Source organism: Sciurus vulgaris (genome assembly GCF_902686455.1).
Source record: "Sciurus vulgaris genome assembly, chromosome: 1".
In the NCBI taxonomy this organism is placed as follows: domain Eukaryota; kingdom Metazoa; phylum Chordata; class Mammalia; order Rodentia; family Sciuridae; genus Sciurus; species Sciurus vulgaris.
Window position 1 is genome coordinate 43,026,695 of NC_136461.1, and position 23,922 is coordinate 43,050,616.

Sequence of the window (23,922 nt, forward strand, 5' to 3'; positions counted from 1 at the left end):
CAGATTGATACAAATCCTTTTAATAAAGCATATCAATGACAACTTCATGTTTAAATAAATATATTGTTAAAAATTATGCAAGAGCGTTTTGTTATAATTACTAAGAATGATTTGAGACTACTATTCCCTCTGCAGAAACACTATGCACAGATGTAAAATGATCGAAGGCTGATGTGATTATGAATCTCAAGTAAGTACAGTAGCCATCATGAGCCTGTAGGGGAAAAATCAATATGGATACTTTTAGTAATCCTATTTATCTGTTAACAAACAGCAGAAGAAAGGTGATACAAGACTGATATTCTAAATACATAACAATATACAAGATATAATATTCAGAAGACAACTCAGCCACAAATAACAATTGTTCTGGGGTACAGCAGTTTTGAATGTAGTTGTCATGAAAAGAGATTTCCCTTGGTTAATGATGGCTCAGCATATACTACCCTGAAGCATGACTATACTTTTACATTTGTATAATTTTTCTGAAAAACAATCTGGCAAATATGTAAAAATCAATAAAAATGTTTAAATTCTTATGCTTAGTATTTCCATTCCATGAAATTTAATCCTAGAAAACAATCAAAAAGGTGAAGGTCATGGAGCAAGAACTTGCATAAAATGTCCCCTGTGTATTACTTGCAATGAAAGCAAGGGAGGAAAGAGAAAATTAGCGTAAATGTATGCAAACAGGCAAATGTTATCTTAAAATTGAAATTATGAAGTTTGTGGAAGAATGTTAAGTTAAAAAGATAATACAAAATTGTACTTTATTATAATTATGTCATGCATATGGTCAACAATTAGAAGAAAATAAGTGTAGTAAATCCCAGAGTAATAAAATTATGGGTGATTTCCAGTTTCTCATTCCCTCTTACTACTTTCTGAATTTTCTATCATCCTATCCTAATCTACAATGAATCCAGAAACAAACTACTAAAGACAGCAGGGGCTCACTAATCATAACCCACTAGATAAAGAGGGAGAATAAGAAGATAAAGTTCAGCAAAAAAAATCATTTTTGTCTGCCCTCTCCTGGACATTCCCAATTATCAGGCAAATTTTGGTGGGAGAAAGAGACTAATAGTATTCAAAAACTTCTCACAGAATCTCAATTTCATAGCAGCTACCAGCAAGATATGAGACATAAACTTAATGGACAAGATATCTTAAGAGAAACCTTACTTAAACACTACTGACTAAAAAAAAATATACATTTGGTTGTTTTACTTTTTTGTGTTTGTCTAAAACCAAGGTCTGAAAAACTAGCAGGAACATAGGAACTCCTGACGAAGCAGCAGTTTCCTCATCAAAGGGCATTCATTCCACTTGACAAGCAAAGCCCAGTGGAATGTTATTGAAAAATACTGGTTCTCTTTCCACTTCATCTCTCTTTGGCTTATTTGTTGCTGATCCTATGCTCCAGTTCCCTTTATCTGAATCTCCCTTGTCCTTTCATGCTTAAATTAACATCCAATTTTGACATCTCAACCTTTTTCAATTCTTGTTCTAAATGGCTTACAGAATCAAATGAAAGAAAGTCAAGTAGAACTATTGAATACTTCCAAAAAAATAAATGAGCAGAAAAAAAGCAAAAAAATAAATTGTTTATCCTTGTTGTCATCCTCCCTTATATTTATCTTATAGTACTGTTAAGAATAATCTATTGGTTGATCAGGTATAGAACTTATAATACCATAAGTATATTTATTAACTCTAGGACTAGGGAGATATATTTAAAAATTTAAAATATTGTGATTACCAAAGATGTTGTTTATCTCAACAAAGTATATTTACTTACCACAATTTCTTCATTTTGAAGCTGCCCCTCTGTATGTGTAAAATCTAAAAAACAAATTTAACAGAAATGAGTTAAGACTTAAAATATACAATGATAACTACTAAAACTTATGTTCAGCAAAATGTGATTATCTTGTAAACCATAAGTTAAAATTGGATTTAAAGGAATTATCTGTGCTTAGAGGTTGAAATTTGATATAAAAAGAGACATTTGATATAAAAGGTTAAAAAAACTATGAGTTATAAAATATCTCTAGGGAGTATAAGCAAAAGATAACATGAATATAAATTTATGATAAAGGAGTAGATAAAATGTGAAAATGGGGAGCTGGGGTTGTCACTCAGTGGTAGAGGGCTCGCCTAGCATGCGTGAGGTCCTGGGTTCAATCCTCAGCACCACATAAAAATAAAATAAAGGTATTGCATCCGCCTACAACTAAAACAAAATATTAAAAAAAAAACAAAAAAAACCAAAAACTAAAAGTGCCTCCTGACAAGAATCATTTCACCACAGGCAGGGTTGACACCTAGAGCCAGTTGCTCACAGTAAATTTTCACTATGATGTAGAATTATGAAGCTGGTGAAGTGATCTTTTCTGGTGTTCAAGTTTAAAAAAAACTACTTGTTTAATAGGATAGATTATTTATTTGGTCATGAGTTAATCACATCAAACATTCTTTTGGAAACATGAACTATTTAACTGATATAATAATAGCTACTGATAATATTTGACATTGATTTTATTTCTATCAAAATAATTAAGGTACATAATTTTAAAAGCCACACAGTCCAAGGGTAGTCTCTGGGAAGTTAAGATTATGTGCAACTTTCTTTCTGTTTCTTAACCTTTCTCTGAGATGATAAAAATTGTAACCCCCACGTCAGCCCTCATTCTCTTCCAAACTCTCTAGCAGTATGTGTTTTTAATTCCCTTTCTATTCCCGTTCTTACTTATCAACATTTTATTGACTTTATATTATAGTCAGTGAAAATTTAGGTTTCCTAACCCAATATGCCCTTCCTCCTCCTGCCACAACTTCTTCCTCCTCCCATTCCCTCTAATTTGAAATCAGTATTTCATAGTTATAGTATTATGCCTATATAAGTTACTTAGTGCTGAAATAAGTAACAATCACATTTTCTTTCTTATACAACATCTCCATTAGAAGTTAATAATAACCCCTTCATTATTTGCTTAGTTTCTTTTTTTCAGTTACGGAAAACTGGAAAATCTCAAATATACATGAGAGAGAAAATAATACTTCCCGTATAAACCCAATATTTAGATTTTATAATTACCAACATTTTAGCATCATTGACTTACAACTTTTTTGCTAAAATATTTTAAATTTAGCCTAAGTCATCATGACATTCCACCTCTAAATACTTGGTCATCCATCTCTATTTTCTCTTTTTTTTTTTTTGGGGGGGGGGGGTACTAGGGATTGAACCCAGGGGCACTTTACTACTGAATCACATCCCCAGCCCTTCTTGTTATTTACTTTGAGATAAAACTGGCTAGTGTCTTTTGTTACATCTGAATAATAAATCATTTGAAAACTGCATGAGTTCTGTTTGCTGACTGGTACACTTCAAAAGAGCAACTGAGGGGTAAGCTAACCTTTGTCAGGGTCCACAGATCTTTTTTCTGGGGCCCCTCAGTTTCTCCAAAGACAAATCCTTCAGACTCCTAGTTGGGGGCACACTCTTGGTTGCTGTTATTAATAGCAAAGCACAGGAAGAAGGCTGGAGTCCCACACTGTCCAATGTGTAGGCTTCCATTTAATGCTGCATCCAACCCCGTGTCACACTCTATTACACCTGCTCACCTGGGACCTGAACCTCAACATTCAACGCTCCTAGTCATCTCGAGGGTGGCAGTTGAGGTCTGTGCGAAAACGTTCCCTCTGCCTGACACTGCCATGCATTGGTCACCAAGCTCTGTGGAATTCAGAATTTGACCACTCTAGATATAGATATTCAACCAATCACTTTTGTTTTCTGGTCCATGTCTTGCTCATATTATTGCCTTCACATTCTAGACCTTCTAGGGATCTATGTTGCTTCTTATTGTTATTTTCCTTGGCAAGCACTTAGGCTACTACTTGATTGGTTTGGCTACGGAAGTTACTTGCTTTCTCCTCTATCAAAATATACATCTTACATTTGCTTTAGTTTCCTGGGTTTTGTTTCATTTTTTTGTCCTTGTAGGTTTATGCTTCATTTTATTCCTTTATCACTATTTTTATTTGGAAGTGGGGATGGGGTAGGTACTGGGATTGAACTCAGGGGCACTCAACCACTGAGCCACATCCCCAGTCCTATTTTGTATTTTGTTTAGAGACGGGGGTCTCACTGAGTTGCTTAGTGCCTCATGGTTGCTGAGGCTGCCTTTGAACTCTTTCCTCAGCCTCCCAAGCCGCTGGGATTACAGGCATGCACCACCACACCTGGCCATTTGCTACTTTTCTCATGGTATTTTGGAAAGGAAAGGAGATGATACATGAAGCTAATATGTTTGTGTTTAACTGGAGGCTACCAATTCTGTTGATGATATTTATTGTTCAACTATACTATGCCAACTACTAGGTCACAAAAGCCTTTAAATGATTGGTATCATCTCTCTTTCTCTGATAAAGATTATAAAATTCAGAAAAATTAGTTGTTTTATAACAAGCCAGATTTTTATTCACCTGGTTTTTTTTTTTAGGTCCTAATTGTGTACAAGAACCATCAGTCATGTGGAAAAAAAAAAAAAAAAAACCATAATCCCATCAAAAATAAATAAAAGAATCATTAAGGTCACCTTTTATTCACCAAAATGATGCAATTGGAGTGGAAAAATAGAGGACAATTATCTACTCTCTCATGCTCAGAACAATGCTGGTAAAACAAGCATACCTTTTTCAATCCACTGCTCAAAACTGACAGGCTCTTTAGATGTGGTTTTTTCGATCTTCAAGGTCCGCACTGACATTGTAAATAAATACAATATTAATTACCTTCCTGACTCTATGCTGTTGTCTCTGTATTTCTTTTTCCCTCTGCCAGAGACTGTCATGCATTAGTAGAACCACAGAGTTCTGGGATCAGGAATACCATGTTCTGGAAGTTATCCATTGTTTTTCCATAAATCTCTATGGTAAAATGTGGTCTTTTCTTTTTCTTTTTTCTAATAGTCCTGGGGATTGAACCCAGGGGCATCCTATCACTGAGCCACACCTCCAACCCTTTTTTATTTTTATTTTGAAATGGTTTCACTAAGTTGCTGAGGCTGTCCTCAAACTTGTAATGCTTCTGCCTCAGTCTCCCCGCCCTCCCTGAGTTCCTGTGATACAGGTGTGCACCACAGTGTCACACAACTATGCTGTGTAATGGTAATCTTACTGATGTTTATTTGGTCATCATTCAGAATTTTTTATATACTGATGATAACACTTGTGGTCTCAGTCTCAAACATTTATGAAGAACCTACTATGAGTTCAGGCACATTTTTTCATTCTCTCCTGACTACAGTCTTAAGAAAAAGGTATTATTAATCTACTCTATTGATGAGTACATATGCTTAGAGAAGCCAAGTAATGTGTTTAATGAGAAGGAACTAGTAAGGAGCAGAAATTCAACCCTGAGGAAATGTCTGACTCCAGAGCCTATGCAATTAGTGGCAGAGGAGAGACTGAGGCTTGCATCTTCTGCAACGTGCATCTTCTTGCATAGTTCTGCACTACGTTTTCTCCACTGTCCTCACCCAGTTACTGCCACTCTACATCCATTCCTCCTCTTCTCTGTCCTGTCCTGTGCCCTGAATGGGTGACCCTTGTGGACCAGTCTCCTGGACTTACCCGCTGGCTTCTGATTGGAGTTGGTCAGTGGGAGCTACCAGGAGGAGACAGAGGGCTGTGAGGGAGTGAGATCAGGCTATTTTATCTCCACTCCTGCTCTGCTTTCGTGTCAAGTTTTGGACAAGGGTCAAATCCCTTTATGAGCACAGCTCCTGCTGGGCATGATCCAGCAGGAGTGGGATAACATTATCTCCTTGCCTTGTCCCAGGGCAGTAATGACCTCCTGCTGTAAATAGTTTCTGAGGACCTCATCATCCCTTGTTGATTCCCTTAGCCTAGGACATAATTTCATAAATGGATCCAACAATAAAGCCTCTCATTTGAAATATCTGGGATGTATTGTTTCCTGCCATGATTTTGTCTGATATACTTTATCCTTAAATAAACAGACAGGATTAGAATAATGTTCCAATGGGAGATTCCTCTCCTAAATTCCCAGAAAATGTCATTATTAATAGAAGAATCAATACCATTCAATGTGAAAAATCAGGGTTATCAGATTTTCAGCAAAAAATTGACAGAGAACTCCAGGACGAATGAATTCAGAAAAAAAGATGTTGTGGAAACAGTGTTTTGGCAAGTCAGTTTCTTATGTTCATAATAAGGTCTTTTGCCAAAGACTTTCATGTTGTAAATTGCATGGAAATTATTATGTGCTTTGGAAGGGTTTCAAATTCGAAGTTGAGAGAGGTTAGTTCTGCTGAAGGCAGTTAACCCATAATCCTTACCCTCCCATTCCAGCAATAAAACTGAATTCCATGCTGTGAAGGAAAACCAGTGTTTTGCCAAAAGTTTACATATAAGCCCTGTGCCTATGGAAAAATTAAAGGATGATGAAAATTAATGTATGATTTGCTTACCTAAGTAACTCTGGATTATAAGCTTTTCAACTTTTACATGTTTGTGAAAACAAATAATGAACTCCTGGGGAAACATTCCTGTGGTGGTCCAAAATGTTTCTGGATTCCTGTTGTTAATTTGAAAGAAAAAGAATGGCCAAATATAAAAATTTAATCATAAAATTCTCATGAATAAATACTTAAAAAATGACTATTGGATTCTGGCAATTCATTTCTATTAATTCTGCCTCTAATCTCTCCCCAAATTTATAATTCTTTACTACTACCAGATATTCTCTTATAAAACACAGGAATAGAACTGATGTCACTCCTGTATAAAAGCCTTCAGTGGTCCCTCACTGCTTATAAATTTAAACTCCTTAGCATGATATTTAAGACTGTACAGTCTGGTTTCATAATTAAAGGACGTTCCCTCCCATCACTACATCACCGTCTACCACTGTAGTCACACTGGGCCACTTAAAATTCTGGAAACAAGTCGTGCAGGCTCATGTTTCTATATAGTAGTTCCTGAGGTTCTCTTGACCCAAAAAATTCTTCTTCCTTTGCAAAAGTTTATCCATTTTTGGGTTCAATCTCTCCAACCCCAACAAATCAAAACCACTTCCTCCCTCCTTTGCACTTGCCTCACACTGAGCATCCATTTCTACTTTGACAATTATCTCTTGTGTTATTATGGTTCCTGCAAGATGGTGAGCTCTCTAAACCCAAAAACTTTCCATTACTCATCTTTGTATCCCTAGCAACTGTTAAATAGTTGAACTACAGTATATAATTGCTTGAAAAAAAATTAAATATGCAGTTTTAAGTTGTATAGATGTGTGTTTGAAATAGTACACAGTATATGTGGTACTGACTACAGAAATAATCATTTCAATGATATACACCTTTTTCTTTTATGGAGATAAAATTTATATACAGTGAAATCTACCCTATAACTTCATGAATTTTGTTGCTTTTTATGATGCTGGAGATCAAACCCAAGACCTTGCACACTCTAGGAAAGTACTCCACATGAATTACATCCCCCAGGTCATTTAAGAGTTTTGATAAATGTATATGCTTATGTAACTGCCCCAGAATAACCAATAGCTCCATCAAGATATAGAACATTTCGATAACTTCAGAAACTTTCCCTATCTTTCCTTCCAGACAATCCCTACTTCCCTTAGACAACTTTTACTTTGATGTCTATCACCATGAACTGTGCCAGTTTCATTACTGACAAAATCCAGTTTTGTTACTTTTTTTCTTTCTTTCCTTCTTCATCTTTCAGAATTTTTTTTTTTTTTTTCTTTTGTGTTCATGTGTGGTGCTGGGGATTGAAACCAGGGTCTCGTGTATGCTGGGCAAGCTGTCTATTCCTAGCCCTATTTTCAATTTTATGCTTAGTAATTTTTATGTCGTTCCCTCTACCTCCAAGAATCCTTGCCTACTGCAATGTTGCACAGTACTTTCTGATGAGGTCCATGATCCATTCTGAATTAATTTTTGTGCATAGTATAAGGGTCAGAGTTCATTTTTATCTATATGTTTATTCTGTTGTTCTAGCACAATTTGTTAAAAAGGCTTTCTTTTTCCTATTGGAACTGCCACAGTGTCTTTGTCCAAAATAAAATATATTTTGTCAAAAATATAACCTAATATAGCCTGATGTGTGTGGGTCTATTTGGGGGCTTTTTATTGTGTTCCACTGGTCTGACGTTACAAATACACCACACTGTTTTGATTATTGTGTTTTTGGTTATTATATGTCCTGAAATCAGACAATGTAAGTAAGTTCAACTTTCCTCTTTTTCAAGATGATTTTGACTAGTCCAGGTCTTTGTTTTTCCAGATGTTTCAGAAGAAAATTGTTAGTGTCTATGTAAAAGTTTAGTGAGAGTTTAATTTGGATTGTACAGAATCTACAAGTTGCATTTAACAATATTGTTTTCCAATTATGAACATAGTACATATTTTCATTTATTGAGCTCTTTATTATATTAAAAAAGTATTGTAAACAAATTTTGTAATTTTCATTGTGAAGGTCTTATGTGTCTTGTTAAATTTATTCTAAACTATTTTGTTTTGAATGCTATTTTAAGTGGAATTTTAAAAAATTTCATTTTCTACCTGTTTTTCTACTAATGTAAAATAAAACAGTTGATTTTCTGATGACTTTTTGTTATATATTTGTAATTTAATTACATAGTGCTTAGAGAATATACTCCTTATGATTTCAATCTTTTGAGATTTATTGACAATTTATGTTTCGGTACATTTCAGTGAATGTTCAAATGCGCACTTGGTCCAAGTGCCATTGTTGATTATAACATTTTATAAATGTCAGTTAAGACAAAGTGAGTGATAGTATTAAGATGATCAATATCTTCACTGATCTCTTGGTCTATTTACTCTATTTTTACCGAGACAAGGGTACTAAAATCCTGGATTTGTCTGTTTCTCTCTTTCATCTGTCAGTTCTTCCTTTATGTGTTTTGAAGATCTATAATTACACCTGCATATATTTGGAAGTATTATACATTACTGATGAATTGACCCTTTAATATTATGTCATTTTTATCTCTGTTAATACTCTTTTATATTCTACTTTGTCTGAAATGAATATAGCTATAGCTAATGTGTTCTGTTTGCAGGGCACATCTTTTCTTAACTTTTTATTTTCAATATATTAATACCTTTTTAAAATTAATTAGTTCATTAATTTTATGGTGCTGGGGATTGAACCAGGGCCTCACACATGCCAGGCAAATGTTCTACCACTGAACTACATCCCTCAGCCCCATGTCTTTATATTCAAGTGAATATATATATATATTTTTCTGACAGTACTGGGGATTGAACCCAGGGGTGCTCTACCACCAAACCACATTCCCAGGTCTTTTTAAGACAGATCTTGCTAAGTTGCTGACACTCTGACACTTGCCTCCCAGGTTACTGGGATTCCAAGTGTGTGCCACTATGCCTGGTTACAGTGAATAACTTATAGACATTATATATTTCAGTCTTGGTTATTTATCTACTCTGACAATCTCTGCCATTTAACTGAAGTGTTTAGCCATTGACATTTAATATAATTATCAATATGGTGGGGTTTAAGTCTACCACTTGCTATTCATTTTCTATTTGTCTCCATCTATCTTTTTTTTCTTTTTCTGGTTAATGTTTCTCCTTTCCTATTTGCTTCTGAGTGAGAACATTTTAAAAATTCATTTAATTCCCCTATTGGTTTTTAAACTCTACCTCTTTATTTTAAAATTTGTTTTAGTGGTCACTTTTTTAGGTTACTATATGAGAATGGGGTAGTCAATTTTCTCGGAATTTCACCTTTGTATCACTGTTATCATGCTTTAAATCTGTAATAAAGTCACAGTATATTAAGTGGTCATTTTGTCTTTAAAAAAATTAAAAGAGGGGGAAAAAAAGGCAGGCTTTATAGTTAAAATTTCTTGTTCAACCTGCAGGACGTCCTTTAACATTTTCTGTGATGCAGGTCCACTTGTGATAAATAAAATGTCTTTTTTCTATCTTTATTTTTGAAGGCTATTTTATTTTAGTTCAATACAGAATTCGAGGTTGACATTTTTTATAAAATTTGTTTTCTGTTGCTCTTTTTTGTTTTTTGTTTTTTCCAGTTTTTAAAAGATATTGTACCTTGTTACCTGGTTGCCCCTCTTTATGATGCAAAGTCAGCTGTCATTAGTACTACTGTTCTCTATATTATTTGACAATAAAAATATTCTGAGATTTGCTACAACATGGATGAACCTTGAAAACATGAAAAGAACCTTGAAAACATCAAAAGGCCGTATGTGTATGATTCCATTTGCATGAGAAGTCTGAATCAGTAACATCTACAGAAATAAAGTAGATTAATGGTTACCTAGGGCTGGTGGGGATGGATAAATACAGGGTGCTAATGAATGCAGGGCTTCTTTTGCAGGTGATGAAAATGTTTTAACATTGTGGAGATGGTTGCATAACTGGATATGTGGGAAACACTAAATTGTACACTCTAAATGGATGAATTATTCAGTATGTGAATTATATATCAATAAAGTTATTTTGAGGGGGACTACTGGGGATTGAACCCAGGTGCGCTTAACCACTGACCCACACATCCCCAGACCTTTTTTATATTTTATTTAGAGGCAAGGTCTCATTAAGATGCTTAGGGTCTTGCTAAGTTGCTAAGGTTGGCTTTGATCCTAATTATGATCCTACTGCCTCAGCCTCCCAAGCCTCTGGGATTATAGGCATGCACCACTATGCCTGGCATTTGTCAATAAAGTTACAAAAACAGGACCAGGTCTCCTATCTAACAATTCCTCTTTTTTAATACTATATTTAATATTTTATAATTTCCTTTTACTTATAACTATATGGTTTCCAATTTTATCTATTTAAATAGTGAATTTAATTGCCCTATGCTTCTCCTTGAGTACTTTCAATTAACATGACCAATATAATAATCCCAAATATTATGTAGAGCTGCACTTGGATTTTAAAATGACATAACTGTATCCTCATAGTTAGGTATAAGGGAATTGTCAAAGTACTAGTTTTCTTTTAAATAAGGATTTATAGCTAACAACTGTTACACATCTGTTATCTCATGTGATTTTTTTTTTTTAATATAACTCTGAGGAAGGCAGAAAAAGGTGGTATTAGCTCTATTTTTTAGAGTGGAAATTGAGGACCATTGGCTGAGATTTATAATATGTCATCCTTAAAGAAAAGGGGGAGAGTAAAACACCATGTTTCTGAATGCCCCTTTCAGTTCTCAAGAACCTAGCCAAATTAAGGGAACAATGACAGCAATCTGGGCTGGAATGTCCAGATACATATTATCATGAAGAACAATGGCTTTCTCTCTTGTATGCTTGGAATTAGGGCAAGTTAGCATTACATATGGAAAGCTGCTTTCTCATACACAAGTCAGGTTAGCTGCTCCTTGGGATGATGATCAAACAAGGAACAAACTAAGCCTTTTAATTACTGTCATTGCTTCTGTAGCCTAACTTATAAAATTCTTCTCCCTACATTACCTGGTATGGATCTACAGTAACTGGTATGGTACAGTAACTGTGGAGAGGGAAGTGCTCATCTGACACCCCTGGATAACATGTCATGATGGATAGGAGGCACTGTTCTCTGGCAAGGCACCAGAGGTACTGTGTGAAGCAGAGTGTACCTGTCATCTCTGGATTTTCAGGCAAAGCATCTGTCAGTCATTGCCACTGGACCTTCCTTGTTAAGCATTTTTCAGTAAACTTTATACCATATCCCATCTCCAGGTATATTCCTTGGTCTCGCCAATCCTATCTCACTGCTCTAGGGCTATAAATACTACACATAACCAATGTCTAAGGTAAAACATACAGTTGACTTCCATACGAATTTTAACTCTAAATCTAGTAATTTTCAACACTATGTAAAATGGACCACATTTCCTACTTTTTTCTTTTTTCTAGTGTAGACCATTTTCTACTTTTTCACTGACATTTTGAATATAAAGGGCAAAGGAAGGGTCAAGAAACATAATCATAAGGGTCATAGAAACATAATCATTTTCTTTAACTCTTATTTTTGAAGAAACTGAAAATTTGGAAGAGGGCCATAAAACAATCTTCACTGCTGAGTCAGGGTGAATTTATAGCACTGTTTTCTCCAAATACTTCTATGATTACTTGCATTTAGGTATACCAATTTCTGAACAGAAATTATTTTTTTAACAGCTAATATACAAAATCTAATTGTATATGCTAGAATTAAATATGGATTAAAAGTCTTGATGTACTCTGTTTAGTTATCAGGACAGCAACTACCTATATTCCATATGTTTTTCTGTACTAATAGTTTTGTCTAATCTAAAAAATATTAGGTCCTTAGTCATTAATATAAACTAACATCCTAAAATGTTATCTGCTACATAATATAGCTAACACTAGTAATCTATAAACATATTCCCTTGAGAGAAAAGTCACCAAAAGCGTACAAGTAAATTGATCTTGCCTTAGAAAAATGATCTCTCTCTAATCAGAAACATGGAATGTTTCTGGAAAGATCTCTCTTCCTATCAAACAACGTTTAAGGCAAATCTCTACAGTTCTATGTATTCTTATAGAAGTTCCCAAGCTAATTTTTCTACTCCAAGTTAAGAATGGGATAAGTAACCATTACTTGACTTTCAGAAAGTAAAAAAAACTGACATGAACTAAGAGACACAGGCAAAGACAGATAATAATTTAAAAAAAAATTTTTTTTTTAGTTGTCCATGGACTTTATTTATTTGTATGCGGTGCTGAGGATCGAACCCAGGGTGTCACATGTGAGGCAAGTACTCTACCACTGAGCCACAACCCCAGCTCCTATATTAATTTTTTGATTCAAATATTGATTCGATTTATCACAGTATAGGACAAAAAACTCATAACTAAGGTTTTTTTTTTTGTTTAATATATGGTAACATATGCATATACATGTATATATGTTTATGTATGTGTACATAAATATACTCCCTAATACTTTTCAATATCAGCCAAGCTGGGAGTGGTGGTGTATGCCTCTAACTTTAGCCACTAGGGGGTAAATTGAAAATTGGATGAAGTAGGATGATTGAAAGTTCAAGGCCAACCTCAGCAACTTAGTGAGGCCCTGTTAAAAATAAAAAGGATTGAGGATGTAGCACAGTTATAAAGCAACCTTGGGTTCAATCTCTAGTGCAAAAAAAAAAAAAAAGATTATACAAGTTTAACTAATATTTGATATTCTAACTCTATTAAACAAACTTTTAAGGCTCTGTGGAATAAAACATGAACAAGCTATAGACTTTGATTCCTAGAAATTCACAGTTGAGAGAGGAGAAAAACGTTAAAAACAAACAAATACACAAAAAGGAATAAATAAGATGATAGAGGTATATACCAAATGCTATTAGAGCCCAACAAAGAGAGAAACTTATCCTGCCTGAGGGGAAAGGAGTAGATGTTGTAAGAAGATGGCAACCAGCCTTGAAAGAAAAGGTCAATTTGCTAGAATTTTGTCCAGGCATGTGGTCTTCACAGAACACAAAGACTCATAACACCTCTATCATATGACTGGCTCTGCCTTCAATAATTAAAGCTGGTATTTAACATATTTACACCTCTCTTACCACAAGTTTAAATGAAGGGCTTAGATGAGATGAACTTGTAAGCTCTTCCTGCTCTAAATTTATATGATTTTATGAGTTAAACTCCAGTGATTATACACGAACCAAGAAAGAAAACTCCAGACAGTAAGAAAGTAAGCCAGAATTATAAAAAAAGGAGTTCTCCCATTTTAGTTCTTGGAATTAAGGCTCCGAGAATAGTATTTATCTCTACCTAGAATAAGTTCTAGTCCTGTTAAGAGTGCAAAACTGGAACGATATCAAGAAATAGAGAAACAAACAATGTAGGAGCATAGCAGGAAGTGAAGCACTCAGTTCAGCAAAGATGTCCTTGGACCAGTAAGGAAATAGACAGTAGATAAGAAACTATGTTTATATTCCTATTTTCAAGAAAAATCTGGAATGAAACCAAAATTAGATGTTAAAATTTACACATTCATAAAATGACGTTGTTGTTGTTTGGGCTTTTGCCTTGGTAAACAAACTTATAAAAAATCGTATTGGTGGATGTGTAGCTCAGTGGTAGAGCACTCTCCTAGCTCATTCGATGCCCTGGGTTCCATCTCTGGTACTGGAAAAATAATGATAAATAATAATAATAAATTTAAACACCTCTTTATATAAAGAAATAAGTTTAAGAATTATAGAGAAAAGGATCAAAAATTTCAATGGATACTACAAGGTAATCAATCTAGTTCACCCAACATTTATTAAACTATATTTAACAGCATTAGTTGTAACATACATTAGTTTCAATACTGAAGGGGTTCACTGGCCTAATATTAAGACTTCAAGTGAGACAGTGGAGTAACTCTTACCCATCAATGATATTTTCAGGTGGGTGTTTTTCATCGCTTGATGTAGCTAAAACGACTTCAGCCCCTTCAGAGCTCAAACAGAGATCAAATTTTCTCATCTTCAAGTGTTAAACCTGCAAATAAAAAGAATTAAAGAAGGAACTCCTTGATTCTCTTCGCTTTATCTAAAAAAGGAAAGAGAGGAAAGCCTGTTGCCTAGCATACTGTTTAACCACCAAGCAATTCAACTAGTGGGAGGGACTCCACTGTTTGCTTATAAGTAAACTTCTGACCTCTACTCTGCTCCACAAAACGTCCTCTGACTACCTAAACCGACATCATCTTTCTGCTTCAATAATTATATGGAAACTGTTAACAAGCCAGGGAGATAAAAATTAGTGGAGGTAGTTGATAGTTATAGTTCTGAAATTAAAAAAGTGGATGATAAAAACATATTTTGTAAATGTCTGTTCATATACTTTTCTTTCTTTCTTTTTTTTTTTTTTTTTTTTTTTTTGTGGTGCTGGGGATTGAACCCAGGGTCTGTGCTCTACCAACTGAGCAAGCACTCTACCAACTGAGCTATATCCCAGCCCTGTTCATACACATTTCAATAAAAGGGTCAAATATTATTTACATCTTAAAAGGAGTATCATCAATACTTTTGTTTTTTCAGACAGGGTCTCACTAACTTACCCCAGCTGGTCTTGAACTCCTAGAGCAAGTGATCCTTGGTCTTGCCTCAGCCTCTTAAGAAGCTGGGACTATAGGTGTGTGTCACCACACCTGGCTATTACCATTATTTTTTTGAGTAGGAATATGGAATAAGAGAAGATACCATTTACTTATTTTAAAATTCTAACTTAGTCAGTCATGCTATGGAATTCAATACATTTCTATTGTAGGGTTAGATTTTAATATAGGACCCTGAAAAAATATTACTGAGTTCTGCTACAGAGCCAGAGGGTAAGAAAGATTCTATATCTTATCTTCCTCTTCCTACCTGATCTGATGCTGATACAGATACAAAGTGACTGGGAAAGCTTTATCTGCAAAGAATAAAAGGAGAAAAAGTGAAAAAGGGAGGAAGAGTTCCAATAATAATAGTAATAGTATAGTTTCCAATTTTTTACTCTCATAAATTTGCAAAGTAATCTTTGTGCACTTGTGGGAGAAGAGGTTCTCTGTATAGAGAATCTCTAGAGAGAAGTAAATCTACATACCTTCAAATCACTAACTGGTCAATTTGCCCTCCAAATTCTAACAAATTATATTACCATCCACAGTGTAAGAGAGTTCCTGCTTCCTCACAGTCCCACAGACCTGGAATTGTTAGACATTTGGTTTTAGTCAATTTCATTGGTTTTTTATGATCTTCAGTGAAGCTGAATACCATTTCATGTTATGGGCCATTCAAGGCCTCCTTTGCTAGTTGCTTTTTCTTATCCTTTGCCCATTCTTCTATTGGGTTATCTATTTTTTTATCTTTTTTTTTTTAATTGTTGATGAACCTTTATTTTATTTATTTATATGAGTTTCAAATCCCGTGCCTCACACATGCTAGGCAAGCACTCTTCCACTGAACCACAACTTCAACCCAGGTTATCTTTTTATTATTATTTTTTATCCTTTTTGTTTTTGTTGGTAGAAATCTAAACAATAAGATATTCTAGATATAAATCCTTTGTTATACGTGATACAAATATCTTCTCCCAGTATGTGGCTTGAATTTTTTTAAAGTTTGTTCATGTATTGATTTTTGTTTGTTAGTTGATTGGCTTGTTTTGGTACAAGTTAACTACCCTGCTTAATTTTTTGCCATTGAACTATAGCGTACATACAGAAAAGGGCATACATCATAAACTCAATAGCTCAATAAAATTTCACAAAGTAAACACAACCAGGTCAAGAACACTTGAAAAGCCTTTCTCATCTCCCTTAATAATTACCATCCCTCCTGCCTTCCCATAAGTAACAATGGTTCTTGTTTCTAACACTAAAGATGAATTATGCCCAAAATTTTTATACACGAAATCAGTTTATACTATTTTATCTGGCTTTTCCTGCTCCCCTCATCATTGTTTGTGAGATGTATCAATGTCATATATAAGAACCGAAGTGTGGACTAGCTACAGAGGCAACCCAGCCCCGACTCAGTACAACTCTGGATGAGATCAAAGAAACTAGCCCCTGTGGAGCTTCACAAAAAACCGGGTATGAACTTAAAACACAAAGAAAGGTTTCTTTGGTCTCAGGTACGCAGATATCAAAGCCCTTTTGAAGGATGGAATTGATATCATTCTCAGTTATATGAAATCAGAGTAAACTAAAAACTATTTAAAACTGCAACTTGGTCTACACCCAAAATAATTTCTAGCTAGACCGAACTGATTTGCCCTCATCCTCACTACTCAATTAAAGAAAGGTTGTGTTCTACCTCTGGGGAAGTAAAAGGGTGGGGAAAAACAATCCCCAAACATTATCTATTTCAGTCTCTATTATTCTTTTAAATGCAATATTAAACAAAGTCATTAGAAGCAAATCTATAGGTAAAATGAGTCCTGGAATGACCCAGGGGCTAATCTGCATTAGCAAATATAAAAAAAATTAGAAATCTGTTAGAGAATTTAGAGAGAAGATAGACAAATGAGTGAAAGGAAGCGGCACCTTAGCAGGAAAATGGAGACTCAAAAAAACCCCAAATGGAAATGTTAGAGCTTAAAATACAGCATCTAAAATAAAAAATTCATTAGTTGGGCACAACAGCAGATAGGATCTAGCATAAGAGAGGATTAGTGAACCTAAAGATGGATCAAGGGCTGTAGGCGTTGCTAACTGGTAGAGCACTTGCCTAGCATCCTGTTGAGGCCCTAGGTTCACTCCTCAGCACCACCACCAAAAAAAAAAAAAAAGTTAATAGAAATGATCCAAAATGAAACAGAAAACAATTAAAATAACAGAACAGAGCATTAAATATCCTTTAAACAGTATTAAACTAGTCTGAGATACATGTAATTGAAGTCCCACGAGAAGAGAAAGTGAATGGTATGGAAGAAAATTATGAAGAGACTCCCCAAATCTATGAAAGATATAAATCCACAGATCTAAGGCTCAGGAACCCTAAGTTGAATAAACAGAAAGAAGATTCCACCTAGGCAAAACATAGTCAATTGCTGAAAGTTAAAAGTACTCAGAGCAAAGAAAACATTATGTAGAACAACAGTTAAGAATTAAAATTAAAGGACTGGGGTTGGAGTTCAGTGGCAGAGGAGCACTTGCCTAGCATGTGTGAAGCAAAAAAAAAATTTTTTTTTAAATTTTCATCAGAAATAACACAAGCCAAAAGAAAATGGAATGGAATTTTGAAGTGTTAGAAAAAAACCTATAATTTCATATCTAGCAAAAAAAGGTTCTGAAGGCAAATAAAAGATATTTTCAGATAAAAGCTGAGTATTTGCTATTAGTAGACCAATGCTATAGGAAAAATTAAAGGAAGTTCATTAGGCTAAAGGTAAATGATTCCACATTAAATCCTGAGTCCATGGGAAGAAATGAAGAGCACTGTAAATGGAAAAAATATTATTAATATAATCTATATTCTTAAAATTTATTTACCAGATTACTAACTGGGGCTGGGAGTGCAGCTCAGTGGTAGGGTGTTTGCCTAGCATGTACAAAGCCCTGGGTTTAATAATTCCTAGCATCAGAAAAAAAGGACTGGACTGCTGCTGGGGTCTAAAGAAAAAAAATTAAAAATATTATCATAGAATAGTGGGGATTTAACACATGCAGAATAAATAGAATAATAATATAAAAGGCAAGGGGAAAGGTAAGTGAAATTACTTATAGAGTATTTTAGTAAAGTTCTTACACTGAACATAAAGTCACAGAATAATAACTCAAGGTAGACTAGGAAGTTAAAGATGCATGTTATAATCCTAAAACTAGGATAAAAAAAAAACTGTTAAAAAATGGTAGAAGAGAACTATTATGGTTTGGATATGGTTTGTCCCCCAAAGAGTCATGTGCTGGAAGCTTGGTCCTTAATGTAATAATTTATAACAACACTGAAAGATGGGGAGCTACATGCTATGGCATCTGCCTGTAACTTTACCCAGCAACTCAGAAGGTTAAGACAGGAAGATTGCAAATTCAAGGCCAGACTGAGAAACTTAGTGAAATCCTGTTTCAGATTTTTAAGAAGGACTAGAGATGTAACTTAGCAATACAGCATCCCTGGGTTCAATGCCAGTGCTAAAAAATAAAAATAAAAAAAACGGGACCTTTAAGAGGTGGAGCCTACTGGGAGGTTTTTGGGTCATAGCTGCCCTTGTAAAGGAATTAATGCTGGTCTTGGAGTAGAGTGGGTTAGGACTCACAGGAGTGGATTAGTGTTTTGGGTACTCAAGTTATTATAAAAGAGTAGTCCTGCCCCCAACCCTTGCTTCCTTTTTTGCCATGTTCTCTTTCTCCCATATGCTATCCTCAAGAAGACTCTCACCAGAGCCAGGCAGATGCCAGTGCCTGCTCTTGGTCCTCCAGAACTGTGAACTAAATAAAGTTTTCTCTTTACAAATTTTCCAGCTTCATGTATTTTGTTACAGAAACATAAAATGCACTAAGATAAATGTCAACAGAAGAGAAAATCTGGAATACCATAAAAATAATCAATCTGAAAGGTAGAAAAGGAAAAAAATAATAAGAATAGGACAAACTTAAAACAAGTATCAAGAACAGACAATTAAATACAAATGTTAACAAACTAAGCACTAGATTTCACTGAATTTATTAAAAAAAAAAAAAAACAAAAAACAACTAAGCACTATTTTTGAACCCAGGAGCACCCTACTACTAATGTAAGTCCCCAGTTCTTTTACTCTTTTATTGTGAGTCAGGGTCTCATTAAGTTGCCCAGGCTGGCTTCAAACTTGTGATACTCTGCCTCAGCCTTCTGAGTCAGTGGGATTATAGGCATGTACCACCATGCCCAGCTCAAGAGACACATTCTGAAAGCAAAATTGATCAAATCAAGTATAAGTTTAATATCTGACAAGGTAAATTACCTAATTTTCAAAACTGGTTTGGTCCTATACTTTATATTTAGATTATTAGAAACAATTTTGTTAAAGTTACATTAAATTTTTGATATTGGATAGCAATTCAATTAAATTATAATTTGGGGGAGAAGAGACATGTTTATGATAATTAGTGCCATGATCTAGCATATTTCTTCATTTATTAAAAAATTCTTTTAAATCCTTTCCCAAATGTCTCTTTTGTTAAATTTACTCTTAGACACCTAATAGTTTCTCCTTCTACCATAAGTGGGATTTTTTTTTTTTTTTTTTTTTTTGGTACCAGAGATTGAATTTAGGGGCATTTAACTACTGAGTCACACACCCAGCTCTTTTTTGTATTTTTATTTTAAGACAGGGTCTCAAGTTGCTTAGTGTCTCACTAAATTGCTGAGACTGGCTTTGAACTCTGGCTTAGGAGCCGCTGGGATTAGTCACATGCACCACCGCACCCGGCTATGTAAGTGGGATCTTCTTAAAAACATTTAAAACACTTATTCTTGACCATATAATGGGATATTTCTTTTCCTTTTTTTTTTTTCCCCAGTGCTATGGATGGAACCCAGGGCCTTACACATGGGAGGTAAGCCCTCTCCCACTGAGCTATGTCAGCTCTACAAGGAATATTTCTTAACATTTCAGCATGAAATGTCATGTGTCATGTACACTGTTGTTTTTGTTAAATATTATTCATTGAGTAATCAGAAGTTTCCTTCTCCTAGTTTGTTGGATTTTTTTCCTTTTAAACACGAATGAGCATTGAGCTTTACCAAATAGTCTTCTACACCTATGAAAATAATCATAATGGGTTTTTCTACAGATTGCTAATGTGATCAATTAAATAAAAATTTTCTAATGTTATAGCACCCCCAGTTCCTGACACAAATTCTAACTACATGTCTATGGTTATTATTATTTTTACACAGTTAAATTCAGTATCCTAATATTATATTTAAAATTTTGCAAATATATTGCTAAGAAAATTGGCCTATAATTTTCCTTTAGGTCATATCTGGCTTTAGAATAAAGACTGTATTCCAAAGAAATTGGAGAGCTTTGCCCTCTTTTTCTAGCTGTCAGAACAATTTATATAAGGTAGGTGTTATGTGACCTTGTACACCTGGTGAAGTAAGGGTTCACAGGGTAATTTTTGACAATTTCAAATTCGAAAGCTCTATTCAGGTTTTCTGTACCTTGAATCAATTTTGGTCAGCTGTATTAATTAGTGATAATTTATATTTCATAAGAGTTCTATTTCTTCTTAGTTTTTATTTTAATAGAAAGAAAGCCTACTTCCTATTATAATTTAAAGTCTAGTATTAATAGTAATAAAAGCTGGGTCCCACTGGTTAAGAAAAAGATATTCTAAGCCAGGTACTGTGGTGCATGCTTGTAATCCCAGTGACTCAGGAGGGTGAGACGGGAGGATCACAAGACCCTAAGCAACTTAGCAAGACCCTATATCTATAAAAGGACTGGGGATGTGGCTCATTGGTTGAGTGCCCCTGGGTTCAATCTCTTGTAGGAAATAATAACAATAATATAAACACACACACACACACATTATGGACCAGACTCAGAAAGTGAGGGTTATATGACAGGTTATACTTTAGGTAGTTACTTAAAATGTTTTGAATGGCTATACTCAAAAGAACAATTAATTAATGGAACAAAATGAACTTGTAGAAGACTTAATTCTTACCCTATTTAGAATTTTCACTAATTAAGGGTACAAAAATATGTTTATCAATTTTGTAGACAGTAACAAAACTGGTGTGTCAACTAATATAGCAGATGACAGAATTGGCTCTCAAAGAGAAGTAATCAGAGTTTGGGAGGTATAGCTTAGTAGTACAGCATGTGTAGGTAATGTGTGAGGCCCTAGGTTAAATCCACAAAGCGCATGTGTGCACACATACCACACACACACGAAAAAGAAAAAAGTAAGAAAAGAGACAAGAGTAAGCAGAAAGATGGGTGGCAATGAATAAAAAGTTCAAGATAATCATAAAGGCTTATGATCAGACTTCAAAAATTAGTCATACAAGGATTGCTGTAGATCAGGAGTTAACAAACTACTGCTTTCAAGTCAAATCTAGCTTGCCACCTGTTTTTGTATAATCATGAATAGTTTTGTTAGAATGCAGCAATGCTCATTCTTTTACATATTGTCTATGATTACTTTTGTGCTATAGTAACAGCTGAGTACCTGTGACAGACTGTAAGACCAATAAAGAATAAAATACTGTTTGGCCCTTTACAAAAAGTTTGCTGATCCTTGATCAAGATGTAAAAAATTTATTGCTTTCATTGATTATAAAGCCAATGAAGAGAACAGTGTACTATATCTGTCTCCAAAGGTAAAGGAAGGCTATCTCCAATTATTGAATAGGGTTTGGGGGGTGCAGCTCAGTGGCAGAGCGTTTGCCTAGCATATGGGGCCCTGGGTTTGATCCTCAGCAATTAAAAAAAAAAAAAGTACACAAATACTATATTCTGTCAAAATATCTGAACACATAAGTTAAGGCCCTTAACTAAGGGCCAGGCACTATGCTAGTAAATGCAAAGATGAATACAACGGAAGTGACTGAGACTTGCTTGTCTTCAAGTCAAGTCGAGGAAGATGGATGGACAAAAATGCAATTAATAATACAACATGCCATGTTCTAACACAGCATGACCCACACAGAATATGTATTCTGTATGTGGATAGAGTCTATGTTTTTGGTACTGGAGATTGAACACATGGCATTTTACCACTGAGAGCCTCAGTCATTTCTTAAAATTTTGAGATAGTCAAGCTAAATTGCTGAGGCTGGACTTGATCCTGATCCTCTTGCCTCAGTCTCCTGACTCTCTGGGCTTGTTACCTTTTTAAAAAACTGAGAATTCTACTTTTACAATCTGATTGACTTGAATGCGTTTGAACAGGTAACCAGAGTAAAGCGTGCATTCTTCATTTCTTGTGTGGGCAGAAATATACAAGGAAAATTATACTGATGAATTAGAAGGGTTACATTTTAGGGAAATGCATCGGGTTCTGACGCATAACTAGATGAATGGGATAGGGTGTACTCTTCAAATGTTCAGTTCTTTGCTTCCCGCACATTCTTAATTATCTTAAGTTGTCTGAAGGAAGCAAACAATATCCTTTGACTCCCTGTTTTGGAAGAATTGCTTAAGTAACAAGAAAAGGCTGGGTTCCCTTTAAGGTTCTTTGTTACAATTAATGAGAAGGGCAAACCAACTCCAAAAAACCCCAAGGAACAACTCAGCAGGTATGTTGTTTTCCCAACTCCAAAATGCAGGTTTAGGATGTAGTCTAATCCCCCCGAGATGCTTGCTCTAAATAAACACATATTTCTTCAGGGCCTCAGTTCACAGAATGTGGGTGGTGCACTCTAGGCCATCCTTTCCATTTTTACAATCGCTAACCGACTTCCCCGCCTTACCCTAAACCAGGGCCACTGGTTTCACCTGCAGTTCACACACCCTTTCTGTGCATCCTGTCTCCCCGGGGCCAGGACCTGTAGCCACAAGGTCAGGTATCAGCCCCTGACACCACCGCTCACCTCCAACCCAAGCCTTCTCCTCAGTCCCGTCCCAAGTGACGTAAAATACTTTAGATGCGCCCGCTCCACAGTAAATACAATTTACAACCACAAGAGTTACGCTGCAGCTACATCTTACATTTCGGCAGATTCATTAACTTCGGCTGTAGTCGTTTTTCCCTTTGGGGGCTAAAGCACTATTTCAGGCCTCGGAAAGGTCCGCTGGGGCAGTAGGGCCCTGGCCCACGCGGAGAGCACAGGCAGGCGTCAGACCCTTCAAAGGGCGGCCCCTCGGCGCCGCCCGCCCCACCCCCGCACCTTCCGCGCCCAGTCGCCTCACCAGCCCCCCGCGCTTGCTCCCTTCCCGCCAGCATCCCCTCCGTCGGCCTCGCGGGCTACACTCCCACCTCCCCGGGCGCAGGCCTACTCCACCCCGCCGACTCGCTCGCCTGGACCTCAGGGTAGCTCCGGGCGCACGGACGGCCCCGCGCAGGATTTCCCCGCGCCCCGCCCAGCGCGCCCCGGCGACCGGCCCCGCCCCTCGCCCCTCGCCCCGGCGGAGTCCCGGACGCGCCCACAACTCTACTCAGGGCATCCCCGCCCCGCCTGCTTCCCTGCAAACTCGCTGGCCCAGCTGTGCAACCCCGCCCTTGCGCCTTTCCCCAGGCCTACCCTCCCCCAGCTCCGCTCTGCCCAGCGGGCCCACAGGACCCAGGAGATCCGCCCTCGCGCGGGCACGCACGCGCACTGCCCCGCCCTGCCTGCTCCCAACCCGGCGCCTTCCTCTTGCCAGCCAGGCCTCCAGGCCCCGCCCGCCTCCAGGCCGGCCCCGCCCCGGGT

General features: G+C 36.2%; 1 protein-coding gene across 9 annotated transcripts; it reads right to left on the bottom strand.

Annotated features, from left to right (window-relative positions):
- Positions 1-23,891, bottom strand: IFT25 (intraflagellar transport 25). Of its 9 annotated transcripts, none has more exons than XM_079153037.1 (8): positions 23,490-23,643; positions 23,222-23,320; positions 22,984-23,058; positions 14,478-14,590; positions 6,504-6,610; positions 4,703-4,771; positions 1,802-1,845; positions 1-214 (listed from the first exon to the last, which is right to left on the bottom strand). In XM_079153037.1, the coding sequence occupies exons 4-8, from the start codon at positions 14,573-14,575 to the stop codon at positions 101-103; spliced, it is 432 nt and encodes a 143-aa protein (XP_079009163.1). In that variant the 5' UTR covers positions 14,576-14,590; positions 22,984-23,058; positions 23,222-23,320; positions 23,490-23,643; the 3' UTR covers positions 1-100. The 9 variants fall into 9 exon arrangements, with proteins under 9 accessions (XP_079009163.1, XP_079009161.1, XP_079009160.1 ...); XM_079153041.1 differs by lacking the exon at positions 22,984-23,058 and adding an exon at positions 3,423-3,516 and having other exon boundaries at positions 123-214; positions 23,490-23,644; XM_079153035.1 differs by lacking the exons at positions 22,984-23,058; positions 23,490-23,643 and adding an exon at positions 23,755-23,891.
- Between the last annotated feature and the right edge of the window lie 31 nt (positions 23,892-23,922).

Coding starts and splice junctions, on each gene's coding strand:
- IFT25 (XM_079153035.1), bottom strand. CDS start 14,575: ATGAGAAAATTTGATCTCTGTTTGAGCTCTGAAGGGGCTGAAGTCGTT. Junction 1,846..4,702: donor TGAGCAGTGGATTGAAAAAG/GTATGCTTGTTT, acceptor TTTGTTTTTTAG/ATTTTACACATACAGAGGGG. Junction 215..1,801: donor TTCAAAATGAAGAAATTGTG/GTAAGTAAATAT, acceptor TTTCCCCTACAG/GCTCATGATGGCTACTGTAC.